The 19,877-nt window shown below is 42.0% G+C and overlaps 1 protein-coding gene across 2 annotated transcripts in view; it reads left to right on the top strand.

The window, feature by feature from the left end:
* The window catches only part of SSR1 (signal sequence receptor subunit 1), a 40,250-nt gene extending 21,298 nt beyond the window's left edge, over positions 1-18,952 (top strand). The window contains exons 8-9 of one of the 2 annotated variants that reach the window (XM_019419817.2): positions 2,603-2,666; positions 18,131-18,952. In XM_019419817.2, the coding sequence (XP_019275362.1) occupies positions 2,603-2,666; positions 18,131-18,155 (89 nt within the window). In that variant the 3' untranslated portion in view covers positions 18,156-18,952. Of the gene's footprint in view, positions 1-2,602; positions 4,981-18,130 lie in introns of those variants that run through there. The other variant, XM_019419818.2, reaches the window with a different exon arrangement.
* The last annotated feature ends 925 nt before the right edge of the window (positions 18,953-19,877 follow it).

Below are 19,877 nucleotides of genomic sequence, written 5' to 3' on the forward strand. Positions count from 1 at the left end.
CACTCAGGTGCCCCTAATAAGTTTTTTTATGAAGGGCAGGGTGGGCATTTTCACATCGGGCCCATTTACTGAATATCATTAACATATTTTAGTGTTTTTTGTTTTTTCAGTTAACTGATTTTTTCATATACTTTAGGTTTTACTCTTAAAAGCTAAAATATTTTGATCTTAAATATTTTGTTGGATTTTTAAAAATAGTTTTTTAGGGTTTTGGGTAGGGAGGGTTGTAAGAGGGGGGTGTTTTTTCTTTGATGGCTGAAAAGCATCATACACATTAGTTATTGTTTTTTAGTGAAGTAAAATGCTGCTCTCTAGGCCGTTAAGGTATTTGGAGCCATTTTCCCAAAAGCTGGATGTTTTTAGGCCACTATCTTAACTCTGTTTCTCATTTATATGCTTCTTTTTAAATTTTTTGTTAATGTTATTTATTTTTGAGAGAGGGCAGGTGGGGGAGGGGCAGAGAGAGAGAGGAAGACACAGAATTCAAAGCAGGCTCCAGGCTCCAGGCTCTGAGCTGTCAGCACAGCCCAACGCGGGGCTCGAACCCACAAATGGTTTGATTATGACCGTAGCTGAAGTCGGATGCTTAACCAACTGAGCCACCTAGGCACCCTCTCATTTATCTGCCTCTTAACTTTGATGTGCTAGGTAGGTGATGGAGGTCTTTAGACTTGAGACTCCATTAAGCTGAGTTGGCTGCCTTACTGGAGTCAGATTGTTGTGTGTTGAAATAGGCATTGCAGTTCCTCTGAGGCACTTTTTCCTGTATTCTCATATTTAAAACCCTGCTGCAGGTGGTTGAAATTGTTGGAAGTCAGTAATCACCACTTCACATCTGCATAGTAACAGCTGTATTTGCACAGATGGCTGTTAGATTCTAAAGTACTTTTTGAATCAAATGTCACATTCAGCATATTGTTTATTTTAAAATATTATCTAGGGGTTCGTGGGTGGCTCAGTTCTTTAAGCATCTGACTTCAGCTCAGGTCATGATCTCACAGTTCGTGAGTTCAAGCCTCACATCGGGGTATGTGCTGACAACTCAGAGCCTGGAGCCTGCTTCGGATTCTTCTCTCTCTCTCTCTCTCTCTCTCTCTCTCTCCCCCCCCCCCCCACTCTCTCTCTCTTTCCCCCTCCCCTGCTCGCACTCTGTCTCTCTCTCTCTCAAAAATAAATTTAAAAAAGAAACATAAAATATTATCTAGTAATTGGTCAGTTGTCTGAAGGCAGTAGTTTAGTCTGACCTTTCTGAAATCTGATGAAAGTTGTAGACTTCTTCAGAAAAATGCTTCTGTGCTCAGTTTTAGGTGAGTTGAGCCTCCCCAAATGCATCATTAACTAACCTGTTTTAATAAAGTACTGAGATCAGTTTTCACGTGATTTGTAGACTCAGTCTTAATATTTCATAGTCACTAACATTTAAGCACATTTTAGAAAAAATTTAGTTGCTAAATATTCTCGATAAACATTTACTATATATTTTAAAAATATGGTGATCTGGTAATTTTAGAAAATAAAAATTAAGATATTGTAGGTGGATTTTTTTTTTCATACCGTTCTTCATGAAATGCTTACAAATGAACCCCATACTTTGGTGTTAAATACCTTTTTTTTTTTAAGCTGTAAAAATAATTATAATTTGTAACATATTCCCCAAAGAGCTTATCTTCCTAATATGTATGCAAAGGGCTCCTAGAAAATAAAAAGGGTAGTGGTCAGAGAGAAGACAGCTTTTTTAAAGAAACATAGGTAGTGCTTACTGGTTGGACATAGAGAGACACCACCAATTTAGCTATTGTTTAGTAGACTCCACTAAGAATCTAATGTAAGAGATAAAGAGAGGGATGCCTGGGTGGCTCAGTCAGTTAAGTGTCCAGCTCTTGATTCTGGTTCAGGTCATGATCTCACAGCTTGTGAGTTCTAGCCCTGCATCAGGCTCTGCACTGGCAGTGTGAAGCCTGCTTGGGCTTCCCTCTTTCCCTCTCTGCCCCTCCCCTCCCAGGTGCATACCTGCTCTCAAAGTAAATTAACATTGTAAAAAAGGAGATAAAGAGAAAAAAGTACAAAGATAATACTTAGGTGTGCAGGATGGTTTTGGTATTGATCATCTGTCCAAAAATTTCCTTTAATCTGCTGCTGCTTCCAGGAAAATGTATGAAATTGCCAAAAATTATGCAAACTGCATGGCTACATTTATAAATATTAATTTGTAACCAATATACATGTTTTTGAGCTGCAAACTTCATACCTCTTACAGTATTTCTAAAGTGTTTACTTATGCATGTATAAGCATATTCATTGTAGAGTTTAAGAAGATTATACTTGGTGGCTTCAGTATTCTAGTAACCAAGATTAGGTCTTTTCCCATCCTGATTGCACGAAGTTTTGTTTTAATTGAGTTACTTCTTGAAGGATTATCTTAAAGGTTATTTTAAAAACCTATACTAGATAAGAAGCATTTATTATTAGGGTATTTTTGCATGTGTGTGTGTGTTTTCTTTTTTTAACTTAGTGGTAAAGCTGAAGGAAAATGCTTTTTAAAGGTCTTTTGAATCCATTGTACTTAAAATAAGCAAGTTAAAAACTTTCTCTTTTCTTCCAGATAAAGCTTCACCAAGAAGGTTGCCCAGGAAACGGGCACAGAAGAGATCAGTGGGATCTGATGAGTAAATGTTCCTTTGTGCAACAATTCAGTCTTTACTTAACCTGCCCTAATGTTTTTCGGCCTGATGGGAATTAGTGCAGAGAAGCCATATCACCATAGAAGGCAACTACTACTTATGTGTGGACTGAGCAATCAGAGTCTGTGGCGATAATATTACTGAAAATGCACTGCATTCATTTTTCTAAAGTAACAAATTTGGTTTTTTTTAAGCCATTAAAATCTATGTGTGTGCGTGTGTATGTATGTGAGCAGTTGGTCTTACCAGAATCATTGTTGAACTACCTGAAGCATGCCTTTAGAATACTGAATATAATGATGTCTCTTTTTGACATTTTCTGATATTTCCCCCCAAAACTTAATGAATATTTGTCCAATATGATTGTAGATGTCCTGCTTTTAGACTGTTTTAAAGGAAACTGTTTTTTAGAATTGCTCAAATCCCAGTTGATGGCACAAATTACTGTTTTGTTCTTGTTGCTGTTTTACAACTAGTATTCTAAAGGCACACACAGGAGTAGCTGCTTTTTAGCAATAGAATTGTTTTGGTATTTTTGCTGCTGTTTACTATAATGCGCACCTTCAGAAAACTTCCCAAATGAGTCCAAGGAATTTGGGGATTTCTAGCAACAAAATTGTGAAGCATGAGAAATCTGCTGATTTTGATATATAAAACCAGCCCCACCCTCTTTTTGTTTTTATTTTTGTTTTTACAAAAAAAAAAATGGTACATTTGTGGGAACTGAGTTGTGTTATCCATCGTTTTCTCTCTGACCCAAGAGGTAGCTCTGCAGTGATTTTAGACCTCTTTAAGTTGTTGTTTTGTTTTTTTTAAGAGATCATTTTTTCCCCCTTAATTAGAAGTATCTTGCTTTTAGAAAAATTGCCTTGGTCTACAGACTAAGCAAAAAGTCAGTTTATAGGGGCAGAGATATATTACAAGTAATACTAATCTGTTAAAAAAAGATGAGTTGGTTATTTTTTTAAGTAGTTAACCAGTTGGTTCTTATCTAATCTTTTGGGTATTTTGGTTGTTCAGAAGCATTTATTTTTTTAGTTAATCTAAAGAATTCCAAAGTTTTAAGCACTTAAGATCTCAACCAAAATTAAATTGGACTTCATAAAACCCTATTAGAGTCACTCTTGTCATAGGTAGTAAATAAAGTTTGGCATTATTGTCAGACTGGAAAAAGGGTAAAGTAAAATAGATGAACAAATTAAGAGGCTTTTCCTCTCTGTCTTTAAGCCATAGTCTCCCACGTATATTTCGTAAGGAAATGGTAAATGAAATTCTAGTGGCTGTTTAATTCCTGATCGGTCTTTATTACAATGAACTGACCTCTCCTCCCCTCTTCATTATAATCCCCACTCACGTCCATGCAAAACAACAGCAAAACAAGACACACAGACAAAAAAATCTTTCCAGGTTCTTTAAGTATTTAAACATCTGAGCCAAAGCCAGAATAGAATAGAAGTTACTGTATAGTTGTTAATCATTTTGCAAGTAGGGGCTAAGGTGTCAAATTATCTATATTGGCATTGCTGAACTATAAACTTTCTATACCTGTAATATAAAGTGTTTGAGTTTTTAATTGGGCTGTATGATCAATAGCTTATTTTGAAAAAGCTCTATGAGCTGTAAAAACTGCATGTTTTTTGTTTAATGTAATATAGGAGACCCTCCACCTTCTCAAGGAATATATTCCAAAACATTGTTTTGTGAATTTCTAAGTTTGTGAAACTACTAGAACATAATGCGGTGAGGTGTAATTACAAAATTTAAATGGCTTCTAGAGAGTTTTATTGACTACTTGGTGATACTTAGGCAGTGGCAAAGCTACACTGAGTTACAGATGCCAGCCCTTCAGCCTCCTAAGTAATTTGCCTTACATACTAGCCTTTCCACTGCTGAGGTTCCGATCAGTGCCTCAGAAATCATTTGTCATGTTTCATTTTTTAGCATAGATTGGGAACAGTTGAAATCCTTTAAATCCTCAGCTGCCAGGGGTCTTCTATAGTATCAGTATGTGTTTAGCAGAAACTAACTCCATAATGAATGGAATTCAATTCCACACATGGTTTGTTCAAGCACACTTAATAAGTAGCCTATTTTTTAAATGTCTTTTTTAAATGTAAATATTTGGATGAAGTTTTTAAAGTTTGTTTTGATATATTCATTTGCTACACCAACCATGGTTTCAGAATTCACCTTTTGAGTAAATTGGTTTCAGAATCTGTAAAATGAACCAAGAATCTTGTATATCAAACCTGTTACCCAGACATGTGAGAATAATGTGTTCATAAAGCATGGATCTCGCTTTGGTTGTATAGCTTCATTCATTCATTTCATGGTCTCACATAGTGACTTTTAAGACTCCCCCTGCCTTCTTGAACCCTCTGAGGTGTTGTCTGAGGAGGGGCGGGGTGGGGTGGGAATGGGACCTGCAAGGTCCTGAGGAAGATAGAACTCAGAAGAAAAGGAACATGGGCTTGGTTTTAGTGAAGTTTTTAATTTCATATAAGCTTCAGAAAATAGCTTTGTGGAAGCTATTTTCCACAAAGGCAAATTTAGATCTTAAAACATTAAAAAGTCCACTGCCTGAAGCATGTATTTGCAGTGCATCAGCCTGTACTTGTATTTGCCTCTGTTAAGGAATAGTTAATGGTGAAAATATGACATTGAAATCTTTAATGACTGTTACTTCGGAGGTATAGTAGTAGGTAAATGTAATAATATGCAAGTCTCATATAGCATTCATCTTTTGTGGAAGAAAAAAGGTACTTAGTGCATTTAAATAATGCAATTTGTTTTTTTTAACCTTGAACTTGGCAATACACATCATCTCTCACCAAGGTTTTGGTAGGATACAGTCCTTGGGTTTTCAGTCTTCATTTTAGTTCCAAAATTAGATTTTAGCTTAAATTTAAAAATTTAAATCTGTATTTTCAAATATACTTGAAGTAATTTGCCACACTTTTGGACCACATCACTTATAGCTGTAAAATCAGTACATTTGCTCTAATTTTACTAAATAAAATCCTACTTGGAACATCTCCACCTTAGCGAAGAGCAGCCTGACATGTCAACCCCTTACTCTTAATTAGCATAAGTGGAATAGGATATTGGGAAGGAAGAAGAAAACTTACCTGACCTGCAGACATCTAAACAGTTTCTTTAGGGGCTCTTATGAACTTTACCAGTTAGTATTTGTAGGATTTTTTTTTTTTTTATTTATACAAAAGCCTGAACTTTTGTAGTAACTAATTACATAATCTGGAGTTTGCCCTTTTTTACATTTTGGAATTATCTGGGAATATGGCTCTGAAGCTCAGGTACCATTTAATGTAGCTGCTTTTTTAAAGGCAGTAGGAAAGGAATTCACTTATTAAACATCAGTGATGGACTGTCCTCTTGGACCTTTCCATTCATCATCTAATAAACCTTCAGAACAACTCCCTGAGGGAAGATGATTCTCATTTTTATAGAGGGGGAAAAACCAAACCCTGAATTTAAGTAGCTTGCTCAAGGCGTTATGTATTGAATTTAGATTCAGAACTTTTTCTGAAACTCCCACATTCTTTCCCCTGACCCATGTTTAAGACGGAATTTTATAAAACCAAGCATTTGGGCAGATTCAGCAACCAGAAAGTTCCAAAAAACTCAATACTGAATGTATTATGTCTATGCTTGTACTATACAATAGTATATAAATGCCTTTCAACTCTAGAACGCTGTAAAACCCCAGAATCTTCTCAGCTGTTATATGTCGATTTGTGCATTAGTTTGTGATGTTTTTGAAATTTTTATATGATGGTTCAGTTATTCACAATACCCTATTTAATCTTAGTTAATGACATCTCTTAAATGTACTCCTGAGTAACAAAATCATGGTCTTTAAAAATGTTTTCTTTAAGATTGGACGGGATTTTCAAGTTTTAAGGGGTAGAAGATTCATCTTTGTGTAAAGAGATGAGGATGAGGGGCTTGTGTGTGTTTCAGTCAGTTAAGTGTCTCTTGATTTCGGCTCAGATCATGATCTCACAGTTTTGAGATAGAGTCCCCACATCAGGTTCCTAGGTGGACAGTGGAGCCTAACTTAAGATTCTCTCGCTGCACCTCACCTATTTGCATGCATGTACTCTCAAAACAAAACAAACAAACAAATGAAAGTGAATTACAGTTGACCTTTGACTAATGGGTTTGAAAGGTAGGGTCCACTTATATGTGGATTTTTTTCAATAAATAGTGCTGTAAATGTATTTCCTCTTATGGTTTTCTGTAAATTTTTTTAATGTTTTCTTTATTTTCTTTTTTTTAATTTTTTTTTTAATGTTTATTTATTTTTGAGACAGAGACAGAGCATGAGCAGGGAAGGGGCAGAGAGGGAGGGAGACACAGGATGTGAAGCAGGCTCCAGGCTCTGAGCTGTCAGCACAGAGCCCGACGCGGGGCTTGAACTCGCGGACTGTGAGATCATGACCTGAGCCGAAGTCGGATGCTTAACGGACTGAGCCACCCAGGCACCCCTTTTAATGTTTTATTTTTGAGAGAGACAGCGTATGAGTGGGGCAGGGGCAGAGAGGGAGGCACAGAATCTGAAGTAGGCTCCAGGCTCTGAGCTGTCAGCAGAGAGCCTGACATGGGGCTTGAACCCACAAACTGAGATCATGAGCTAGAGTCAGATGCTTAACTGACTGAGCCATCCAGGCGCCCCTCCTCTTATGATTTTCTTAACCTTTTTTCTAAAGCTTTATTACAGGGATATAGTATGTAATATACAAATATATGTTAATTGATTATATTATTGGTAAGGGTTCTGGTCAGCAGTAGGCTGATTAGTACTTAATTTTGGCAGATATTTTGGAGTTAAGTTTTTGGAATTACTCAAAAGGTATATGTGAATTTTTTAATGCATGGGAATTGGCAACCCAAACCCTGCATTCAGGGGTGAGCTATTCATTCTTGGGTTATACAAGTACACAAAATTGGGATTGTAGGTTAGGCTTGTGTCTTCTATCTATTCAAGTAGGGATTTTGCTTAGTGGGCATCATGGAGCATTAAAAAGAAAATCCCATGTCCTCTAGAAAACATGAAGGACAGCCCGTATGTAGACTTCTGTTGTAGTACCTATGTCAGTTTATCACTGTGTTGCTTTTCCCTCTGCTAGACTGAGTTCCGCATCTTGTTTGCCTTTTATCCCCAATTTCTAGCTTGCAGTTGTCATGTGGGAACCACAAGGTTTAAAGAAAGTATGAGAAAGTGTGGGCCAATTTTCATTTGTCAACTCTTCCATGGGATTGTGTTCAGAGGTATTTCTGGTGATAACCCAATATCATTGGCAATTGTCAGGTTGAACAAGGACAGATGGTATGGTATGCTAGCGTTGGGATTAGGGTGTGGTCCACCATGGCCACTAGCCAATGGTGGCCTTGAGAAAGCAGCTCATCTCTGAAGTCTTGATGTGTTCTTTTTAAATTGAGAGATACTCGAAGTGTCAGTCCCAAATTGTCTGATTGTGTTACCTACGAACCCTTACTTAATACAGTATTATTAAATGATTCTTCTTAAATTTTGTTAACTTAGCAAAACGAAAAAGAACTAAGGTACAGAATGGACTGCCTAGAGGCTGCCTGAGGTTCGAATCCTAGCTCTCTTAATTGGAGAAAGTCGTATCACCTCATTGGCTTCAGTTTTGGGTACCGACCTTTTGGAGTTGTTAGCGGTTCAGAACAACATAGCCTAGCACACCAGAAGCTATGGAAGTGATTGCTGCTGCTGTCACAAAGCGCCACGCTGTTAACGTCCCATGATGCGTATGCGCAGTGGTGTACCTGGCACTTTTTGGACTTCTCTGTGGAGTAATATAGTTAAATCTGTATGGGAAAGCTAAATCCTGGTGGTTTTTTAAGCTAAAGAGTGGAAGTCTTAAGACGGACATGTAATGTGGCCAGCGCTCCACATTTAACAGTGAACCAGAGTAGTGGGGCTGGCACTGGGAGTGCTGTTGTAATCTCTTAGAGCCTGCACATCAAGCTGAGAATTCTGTCTTTCAGAACCCTTGGAGTGGCTACAGGTTTTCCAGTGGTGGCAGTGCTTTTCAAAACATTTTTGAAAGCCCTCAGAATTTCTTTGAGCTTCACACCAAGCCACACAAAGAAAATCAGTCATGTTTGTGTATCTTCAGAAATCTATTTGATCATCCGTTTTACATTCGTCAAAATAGGTGCTCAGGCTCTAAAAGCATTTTAGAAAGGGGTAGGAGAAATATTTTAGTCAAGAATAGTGTTCAGATTGAGCAAGTATATATATATATATATATATATATATATATATATATATATACACACATATATATACACACACACATATATACACACATGTGTGTATATATGCACACATGTATATATGTGTGTACATATATATGTATATACACACACATATACACACATATGTAGATATATATATACACACACACACACACACACACATCAAACATCTGTGTTCTTCTATACATTCTTAATACAACTATCCTAGATAACTGCATTATCTGTGATGAAACCACTTCAAGTTGCCCACAGGCACCCATGCACCCATGGGGCACCCATGCACCCATGGTGCAGATTTGGCCCATTGCTATCTCTAGCTTTACTGGGACAAGATCCGTGAATACTCAGGGAGCACGTTCACATTCACGCACAAAATATGCTTACCTGTGTTCTAGTTTCATTGCTTAGGATTGGCTTGATAGCTTCTCTGAGGTTAGATATGTTCTGTGTTTTTTTGTGCTGTCACAGCCAGAAGTCAAGATGGATTTATAAATACTCTGGACAGTGGCTCTTTTAAAAAGACCTGTAGAAGATTTAAAGCAGTTGGTTCTCAGTATACTTGAAAACAGGACTTCATTCCTTGAACTCTTCCAGGCAGTTGATGATTAGAGTCCTATGTATTTTAAGGTCTTGAATTTAATGTCTCAAAACTGTTCATAATCAAGTGAACTTTCCATGGCTTAGAAATACTGGTTGTGTATTTGAATTCACCCCTACAAGCTGCTGGCACTCTGTGTCTTCACTAAGTGGGAAAATAAGACCTAGAGGGGGCTGTCGGCTGCCTGTCCTGAAGCCGTCCGCAGAGCCCTTCCTAGAGTATTGTCATTTCCAGAACCACCGGTAAGATCCTGTGACCCATGGAGCACTACAGTGACTTTTCACATGGCTGATGGCCTGATAGATCTGGTTTCGAGGAGGAATCCTAGACGGGCGCTGTCTTGGTTATCTGTGCAGTGAAGACTTTACTGTGCTGATGCTGTCTACACGAGGTGCCCAGAACTGTTATGGGACCTTACTCAACTGTCACCAATCCCATTTCTCAGATTCTTGAGACTTCTATTTCCAGATGTGCACCTCCTTTCCCATTGTCCTCACCATCTCTGACTTTTTTCTTTTTGTGCCCACCTATACAGAAACCCTCCTGTCTTAAGTCTTTTGCAGGATTCTCTTGCCCCTCGACCTGCATTGCTGTTTATGTTGTTTTCTCTCTTCGTCAAAGTATCTCTTAAGCTATTGGCTTCTTTTTCTTCATTAGGCTTTCAGTCTTTTCATTTCATTCAATTTAGCTTCTGTCCCCACAAACCTGCTCTCAGGATCTCATGGTTCCCTACTTGCCAGCCTTCTGCAACTCAGTTCTCTGGCCTCCACTTGTGCATTTAACCCACTGGCCACCAGGCCCCCCTGCCAATTCCCCTTAGTTCCTGTGATGCTCTTACCTCCTTTACATGTCACTGCTGACTAACCCCAACCTTTGGTCATTGTTCTCTCTGTACTGGCTTTGAATAGCTTTATCTGCTGTGTTTATTACCTCAATCCCCAGCTATTTTCCTGGTGCCCTCCTGCCTGTGATTTCCTGTTCACTTAAACTTTTTATTGTAACCCCGAACAAACATGTCACAGATGTTTATTTCCCTGCGTGAATCTCCCCTAACTTCTCACCATTCTCTAGTAACACGACTCATTTATCCAGTATTAAATCTTAAAAAGTCCGAGTATAGTCATTTGCACATAAGTATTTAATAAATTCTTAACTAATTTTAGCTCTGCTATGAATTAAATTAGATTACAATTCTGCTTCAAAATCTAACAATTTAAGAACTTCAAAGAAATCTGAACTCAATTCATCATAGGCAAAACTACTTCTGGTTCAAAATATTTCTTTTAATATTTCCTAATTCATTGCAGGAGGTCTTGGGTTTAGTATTTTAATTCCAGTGCTTTCAGACTTGGAAATGTGATTTCTAGCAGTGTATTTTAATCAGGTTATTTATGACACAACTTTCTTCTGCAGTGTGAGATTTTATTTGGTGACTGTATCTAAGATGTTATCTGGCTGTCTTGTAGGACTCTTCAACGAAAGTTGGCCTGATTAAACCATAACATTCTTGTGCAGCTTTGAGAATGTTCCTGCTGTATGAGTATCTCTTATCACAGTTTTTCCAGTTTCGTAAATTCAAGAACACCCTTTTTCTTTGTTATTTCCATTGGTCTAACCTACCGCCCAAACCGTCTGCTGCATCTTCTAAAATTTACATATCCCTTCATTAAAGCTGATCTCGAAAGTATTTGTATGCAGTAAAAATGTTTCCTAAAGTGCCACTGCATATTACTTCTAGGTCTTAACGATGAGAAGCACGAAGTGAATCTAAAACATTAAGCAAAAAAAGGAAAACTACAATATTGATCTTAATTACCCCCTGGAATTTGTAAGAAAAAAAAAAAAAAGCTTCACACATTGTCTGCATTTAAAATTCCGACATTTCAAGTAACAAAGTCTTCTTTTAGAATAAAGATGATTTAGGGTGAGTTTTGTGCTATTTGTCAGTGAGTTGACTGTTCAGGTGGTGGACGTAAAACCCACCCCCCACCACTCTCACATATTGAGAGTTTGGGTTCCCAGTAATTGTACAGACTGCATCCTCTGACCTTTTAGACATTTTTTAAGCAAGCAGAGATGCATCTTTGATTTAGCTTACTCAGCACATATTGATGAGTCAGTACCTAGAATTTCCTTTTCAAGATTTTATTATAAGTGGCAGAACTGAATTAATGTGTTCTTCATGGAAAAAGTATGGAGATCTCCAAAAAACTTTGGAAATTTAGTGTTTGTAACTATGTCATGTTTTTTAGTCTTTGCTGCTGAAAGGGAAAAAAAAAAATGAAGAATCAAAATATTAGGACAGTAAGAAACCAGCATTTTAGTTTCTTGTCCACAATGCTTAAAACACGCTGTATTCTATAAATTTCAGATTAGTCCAAAGTCTAAAGAGCAGTATACCCACAGAATGCTAAAGTAGGTTTTTGTGGTAGGGTGATAGACTTTTTTTTTCCTTTTCAAGATGTTTGTAATATGCTTATATTTTATAATGGAAGAAATAAGTGTTAAATTTATCGGAGCCTCCTACAATGAGTATAATAATCACAATGGTTGTGGGCAGTTTTGCTGTAGCTCATAAAATGAGCCCATCTTTAAAACTTGGATGTATGGTCACTTTATATATTCAAAAAAATTAAGATAGATTATTGATGGAAAATCCTTGAGAGTATTTTTCATTTTTTCCTTAAAGGAACCAAACCTTCCCATGTGTTATTTTTCGAATTTAATAAACGATCTCTGTAGCCAGGTTTGTGCCAGGCACTGAGTGCTGGCGCTCTTCCCCCACACCTTGTCCGCCAATCCCTGTGCCCATGATGGCCCAGTGATTCCAGTCCGGCCCCTTGTCTGGACTCCAGTCCCACTTAAGTTGGAGCATGGAGACCCACCATCGTCCACAGGCGCTCTGGTATTCCCTTGCCTCTCACATCTCTTCTGCTTCCCTCTGGCCCCCAGCCTTGGCAGGTCTTGAGCCCACACATTGTCCTTGATTCTCCTTGCCGGCTAGCCTTCCCTGACCTGCTTACCTCATCCAAGGCCTCTGCTCAAGCACCTGCATCACACCACTGTTTATTGTCCGTATTCCCTCACCACTATCTGAGATTACCTTGTTCTTCCATTATCTGTCACCCCCTTTGGAAATGGAAATTTTTGTGACAGCAGGAATTTTATTTAACTTAACCGGATCACCAAGGCTTAAACCATTACTAACACATGATAAATGTTTGAATATATATGGATTATTTAATTATCACACAACCATACGGTGAAGTAGGTATATCCTCATTTTGCAAGTGAGGGACCTGAATACACAAGTAGCTTACTAAAAATCACTCAACTATTAAGTGACAAAGCTGAGATCAGAATACAGGTGTGTCTGTGTCCAGAACTTTCACAGGATCTCCCTCATGATACGGAAGTTTTCCAGGTGGGAGTCTGGTCACCATTCACTGGCAACTCAGCAGAAAATAGGCTGAATTGCTGTGCTTTGGATTCACACATGCCCGAGTCTTGGCTTCCCTCTGTGCACATACGCACCAGACTTCCAGGCTCACGTGGCGGAAGACTGTACCCTGGAGGCTTCTAGAGAATAAGAGGCTGAAACGGCCTCTTCGTGGTACATTTCAGCCCCGCAAGGAAGCACTTACTGAAACAAAAAAAGGAAACTGGCAAGCAAGTGCCCAAGAGTTGCTAAAGTGTGGTTGATACGAAATCCTGTAGGTGAGTTCTAGAAAAAAGGAAGTGAAAAAATAAGGAAGCTGTGGCTTCAAAATGAAGTCAGTTCCCAAATTGTGACTGAATTGTAACCTTAAATGTGTTTTTTTGTTGTTAAATGCATAATGACAAACTTAGTAAATTATACCAAGTTGAGACAGCTAAGTAGCTATCATAGGTGCACAGAGGCTGCCCACTAGCCATTACAGGATCACCATAAAGAAAGAGACCAAAGAATACTAGCAGTGTAAGCCCCCTTCAGGTAGTGTTTCAAGTCAAGAGACTAGCTGTGTTAAGATAGATATAGATATATTTTTTTAATTACTGAATTTGTAATAGGAATAATTGTGTGTTTTGGGTTTCATAATTTATTATTTTTTAAGTTTTTTTTGAGAGAGGGAGAGGGAGAGAGAGAATGAATGGGGGAGGGCCAGAGGGCAAGTGAGAGAATCCCAAGCAGGCTCCACACAGTGTGCAAAGCCCAACTCGGGGCTCAGTTCCGCAAACCGTGAGATTGTAACCTGAGCTGAAATCAAGAGTCGGATGCTCAACCAACTGGGCCACCCAGATGCCCTTGGGTTTCATAATTTTAAATCAGTAGTACTCTTCTTTTAGAATCCTGTTATTCCCAGGTTACCTGTCTGCGTGGGTGTGTTTTGCTGCCCTCTGCTGCTAACAGTTGGTACAACAGTGAAGTGTTGACTCCCAGGGCTACCCCTTAACATTGCTAGAAAGGTGAAGGATTGGGAAGAAGACAAGTCTGTGTTAGGAATTTTTCTCTCCTAAAGCAAACTACTGTTTCAACCAATGCAGCCCAACCACACTATGCATGCCTCTGCTCCCCACAACTAACCCCCAAAACTAAACATCAAAGTGAGAAATGGTGCTTTTGCTAAGATGTCAATGAAATGATTTGGATTTTTAAGTTATTTGAAGGATCACATCAGTAGAAAGGTGAATGCTGTAAAAGACACCCCTCCAGCCAACCACACCCAGAATGTGTTCTCTAGATTAATCTTAACCTTCCAAGAGCCATCCACCCCTCTGCTTTGCCTCCATCATGTACACACACACACACACACACACACACACACGTTTACTTCAGATGAACTAACCAAATATTTTCGCTTGTTGGACATGAGTGCAGTGTGATGGTTAATAGCTATTGAAACTAGATTTTGCTTGACTCAAGGCTCACCCACTTAGTGGCTGGATAACCTTAGACTTGCCACTTAACTGGTCTCAGCCTGTTTCTTCTGTAAAATGGGAATAGTAACTGGAGTTATTAGTCACTAATATTCAATGAATATTTATAAAGCCCTCACTATATGTCAAGTGTTGCATTGAACTTATTAAGATAACTGCATGTAAAGAAAGCTTATCTCAAAGCCTGGTCCAGAGTAACCTAATTTTCACCAGTAAGAAGTAGGTTTCTTTTCCTCATAAGTAATTTTTGTGTGTCAGCAGCTAAAAAATCATCCTGTGAAATTCTAAAGGGTGGTGCCCTTCCTATTTTCTGTACTTAACAGAGCCTCATATGTTATTACAGTTAGAAAGAATCTTATGAGTTATCTGGTCTAGCTTTTGCCAGTCCAAGACTCTCTTCTGTGACCCCCCCGTATGGACACCTCCACTGGGCCAGGCACCCATTCCATCCTTGGACAGCTCCCCTATTAGACAATTCTTTCTTGAACACAAATTGCCTCCTTGTGGTCTGTTTCCCAGTTTTCCCCAGATCATCTTAGAAAAAATCTGCTTGTTTTCTCTCATGACAGTCCTTCATATATTTGAGGAGACCTATCATTCTTCCTTTGTAGGCTAAAGTAAAAAGTAATAATAACCACCTCAGCCTACATGGATTTTTCTTTCTAAAATATTCCCATTATTTTTTTTTCCAAGGGAACACTGTATTAAGATGATGGAAAACACCTAGCCACTTAAAGTCATACATACTGTATTGAGTAGTGTAATTTAAGGGTCCAAAATAATTATTTGCAACTAAGGTTGGAAATAATCACCATTTGTTCCCTCCCTCCAAAATGCATTACTTCAGCAGTTATTTGCTGTCAGGCAGCATTCATGAATGCAGGTGCCCATAAGATTGGATGGAGGAGGCTTGCTTAAAGCACAGTGTTCAGGGCACCATCCCCAGAGCTTCTGACTTGAGTTCTGGGCTGGAGCCCAGTAATCTGCATTTTAATAAGCATACCCAGTGCTCCCACATGCTACAGTGTGCCCCCAGGAGAGCCTGGTGTCCCACCCGAAGCACTACCTGGTGCAAAGGAAGGAGCCCATCTTCTCTGCTGGCCCCCGGGGAACCCCTAACTAGCCGAAGGGCAGGGCAGCACCTGCACCACAGACGGGGATGGGTTGGGTTGCTGGGCTCTGGGGACCCTCCTTCTGCTTGTACAGGAATGGGGCTGCTTCGCTTGCCTTTTCCTATCGTTCCTGCCCTCTTCTGGGATGCCCCAGAGGCCAGCTAAAGGCAGTGGTGGCGGCTGACCCTTTGAGCACTTCCTGTGATCCAGAAACTCTTCTAAGCATTTTACTTGTGTTCACTCATTTAATGGCCAGGGCCCCCTGCCCTATGAGAAAGGCTCTAATACCATCGTGGTACAGCCAAGGAAACGGAGGCCTCGAGCAATAAGGCAGATTGCCCACTGTCATTACCCTGCTTTAGAGATAGTAAGGCCATCCAGGATCTGGACCTGGGCAGTGTGACTCCAGGAGCCCTGGCCCAAGGCACCGGGAACCCTCCCAGGGCTGTCAGACCCATCCTCCCAAACACTGATGTCCCAAAGCCACCTCAAACTCAATCTGGGAATTGGTCACTTTTCTCCCTAGGTCACTTTCTCCTTCAGTGTTTCCTGCCTCCGTTGGTGTGGTCACTGCCACGGGAAGCCCCCGTTTTACAGGTCCCCCCTCCTTCCTACCTCTTACCAGTCTCTGCTCAGCTCACTTCCTGCATTTGACAAGTACAGCTGGCCCACGGGGGCGTGGTGCTGGCTGTCACTTGTCATTGCTGGGGTAGCTCAGACCCCACGTCCCACTGCCAGCCCGGTCCCCTTCAAACCCACCACCACCCACACACTGCCCTGTGCTCATCACAGATTGGCCTCCCGATCCTGTCGCTCTCCCCTGCTTAAAACCTTGCGGCGTCTCCCCACAGCCTGCATGACGAAGACCAAATCCTCCACTGTTTGTTTCCCCCGGACCTCGGAGCCGCTGTCTCACTAGTCCCCACGTTGAAACCGTTCCCTCGCTGAGCTGCCTGTCCTCTGCGCACAGCACCCTGTTGCCACCGTCCAGCCCTCTCCCTAGATGGAGGACCCTGACACTCTGCCCCTACCTGCTGGCCGAGCACCTCGCTTGCGGGTAACCTTTCAATCTGATACAGTTTCAAACTTCCAGAAAAGTTGCAACATAGCCCAAATTCCCTCTACTCTTAACCCTCATGCTGATCATTACTCGTTAACATTTTGCCACATATACACATACACGTACACGCTGACCTATTTGAGGGTGAATTGTAGACATGATGCCCCTTTGCCCCTGAACACACCCGTGTTTATGTCCAAAAGACAAATGCACTCTCTTATATAACCAAATTACAGTGGTCGGAGTCCGGGAGTTTAACACTGATGCGAGGTTTTCTAATCCACAGGCTGTGGTCGGGTTTCACTAATTGTCTCAGTGATGGTCATCACGGCTGCATTTTTTTTCTGGTCCAGGAGCCAGTCCGGGATCACCTGTTACATTTAGTTGTCAGGTCTCCTTAGTTTCTTTTAACCTGAAACACTCCCTCAGTGTCTCGGGACTCAAAAAAGCATGTTTAAGGAGTCAGGCAGGTTCCTTTGCAGAATGTCCCCCAGCTAGAGCTCATGTGCTATTTCCTTGCCCTCAGATTCATATTATGCCTTTCTGGCAGGAACAGCACAGAAGTGATGAGGAGCCCCGCTCAGTGCCGTGAGCCAAGAGGCACCTGCTTCTGCTGTTTTGTCGTTACTGTTGTTGATACTGATGACCCGGGAGACGTGGGGGTCTCATTTAGTTTGTTCAACCTCGGTTTTCACGTCACCTCTTCAAAAGGAAGCTTTCTTAGCCTCCCGCACCCCTCTTCCAGGCACCCACAGGTCTGGGGGCGCTGTTCCTATATCGCCATTCTCAGCGACTCGATCTAATCCTGGTGGTTGTGTTCCTGTGTCCCCCACTCTGCTGCAAGCTCTGTGAGAGCAGGGACCACATCTTGTTCGCCAGGGCAGCCCCCGCTCCCAGTTCAGGGCCTGGCACGTAGTAGGTGCTTCATACATAATGCTGAGTGAATGAAAGAGTGCGTGAGACTATCCTTGAGCGGGTTCAGTCACAAAGCAAACCCCCACCCAGCTCTCTCCGGATCAGGCTTTGTGGCTTTTTCTGCTTTACTCGTGGAGCATGGCTAAGTTTTTTTTTATTTCTTTTTATGCCGGGTTCTCGCTGAAAGCATGAAAGTCTTGACTAAAGCCCAATAAAGAGGCACTGTGTTTATCCTTCCCTTGGGGAATCACAGGATGGACCGATTTTAGAAACTTCGAATCCCAGTTTAAGATTTTCCCATTTGCTTCTTCTTGGCGTGTGGGAGGGTCAGGGTGGGGGAGATTCTCTGGGTCTTTTCTCATGTGAAATATTTGGACCCGAAAGAGCAGCACGAAGCATCTTTGGTGGGCAGGGGGGCCCACAGCCCAGTGGCCTCTGTCCAGCCACACCAGCCACACACCGCACCCCGGGTCGGGAAGTGATTCAAGGGCTGTCCCGAAGCCTCTCAGGAGGTCACTCTCTCCCTTTGTTGTTTCAGACGCAGGAGGAGGGAGACGCACTGATGTTGTCATCAGACCTCTCCCGAAGCTTCTGCCATCTATGGTCTCCAGGGGCTGGGGCTACGGCTCCCCACAAGCCTGCTGCAAGGAAACCCCACCCCCCGGACATGCGGTTCCTGGAGACCGGCCATCCTCTCTGCACCATTTTGCTATTTGTGAAACCTAGGACAGCACCAGCCCCCTCAGCTGGATCCTCCCCTGGCTCCCGCGGAAAAGCCACCGCTGGGAATGGCTGTGCGACCAGGGCTTTGTGGCTTTTGAATAACGGCTGTCGTGCGTTGTTTCTGGGTGGACGTGTCCTAGCCCATCAGGCCTCCCCTGCCAGCAGGTAGGATGGGGATGTGGGGACCCGCCAACAGCGAGGACCGAGTGAACTGTATGCCCCAAGCAGTAGATTCATTCCGTTCAGCTTGCTCTTACCCCATTACGTAGATGGTGGCAAAGGTCAGGAGACAGGCGGCTCTGGGTGAAGGGACTTGGTTGCAACACACACCTTAGCAGCTTCCAGGTTCATCTTAGGAACATGTTCCGAGATGAGCTGGGCCGAGAGGGGCCTCAGAAGGAGTTGGGCAACCGTGGCACTCGCAGGGCCTCGGGAGCAGGAAGAGCTGAATAATGCTCCCCGTGATGGCAAGTGAGCAGGCCTTTTCCATGAGTGGGGTCCTTCCTCCGTCTCTGAGGCCTGGCTTCTGTGTGCTGGTGCTCATAATAGGCTCCCCAGGGCCCTTTCATTATGCTGACATGAATTAAGTTGAATTGCATTGAGTTGAATTGGACTGAAATAAATTGAATTGAAAGGCGTACAAACAAGTATGAATCTCTCGCTGAGTGCCAGGCCCCAGGGAATCACCAGAATCGTAATACAGTCCCGTCCACGCCCACTGGGCCTTATAAGGACACTACCTCAGACTTGCAGCGGGAACACGTTTGGGGGGCGGGGGAGGAGGAGAAGGGGCAGGGAGGGCGGTGGGGGAGGCTTCGAGAGGAGACGTTCTTTGAGCTGAGCCTTCAAGTGCAGAGTGGGGACTCTGGAGAGGAGGGAAAGGCAAGAAGGACATTACAGACCGGGCAGATAGCAGGAACAAAGCAACTTGTGTGTGAGGAACAGGGGGAGGTGGCGATGAAGCCAGTGACCATGATCCAGCCGAGAGATGACACAGAGTCACACAGAGAAAGTGCGGCTCAGATGTGGCCGGGGATTCTCGTGCATCCCAACCACCTAGAACATTCCGCACACCTAAAGTGGAGTTCCCAGGGGGCTGGCCCAGGAAACTGCATTTTTTAAATCACCTCTACAAGTGAATTCAGAGTTGGAGACTGGCCATCAGGGGGTGGAGGGGAGCCTCTGCCAGGTGATCAGGTCCTGTGTCAAGTGAGTGATCGGCACATTTCGTGCAAGTCAGAACCCCCGGAGTGCCCGTTAGCACACAGAACTGCTGGCCTCAGCCTCAGATCCTGAGTCAGCAGGTCTGGAGTGGGGGCCTGGGTATTCTCCTCGTGGATATGCTGCCAGGGGGTGATGGGGATGCCACTAGGCAGCCAATCTGAGGAAACACCCTTCTGGGAACCCAGCCGGACTGAAGGAAGCCCATGGACCCTTCTGCGGCTCTCAGGACTCAAGACAGTCATATTGGGACCACTCACATTTGCCCATCCTCGGTTTCCAGCCGTCTGTGCCACAAGTGTGGTGCTTGGGCATGTGACATACCCAGTACTCACTGATCC

Source organism: Panthera pardus, unplaced genomic scaffold, assembly GCF_024362965.1.
Source record: "Panthera pardus isolate Hobbes unplaced genomic scaffold, ASM2436296v1 HiC_scaffold_17, whole genome shotgun sequence".
Classification (NCBI taxonomy): Eukaryota; Metazoa; Chordata; class Mammalia; order Carnivora; family Felidae; genus Panthera; species Panthera pardus.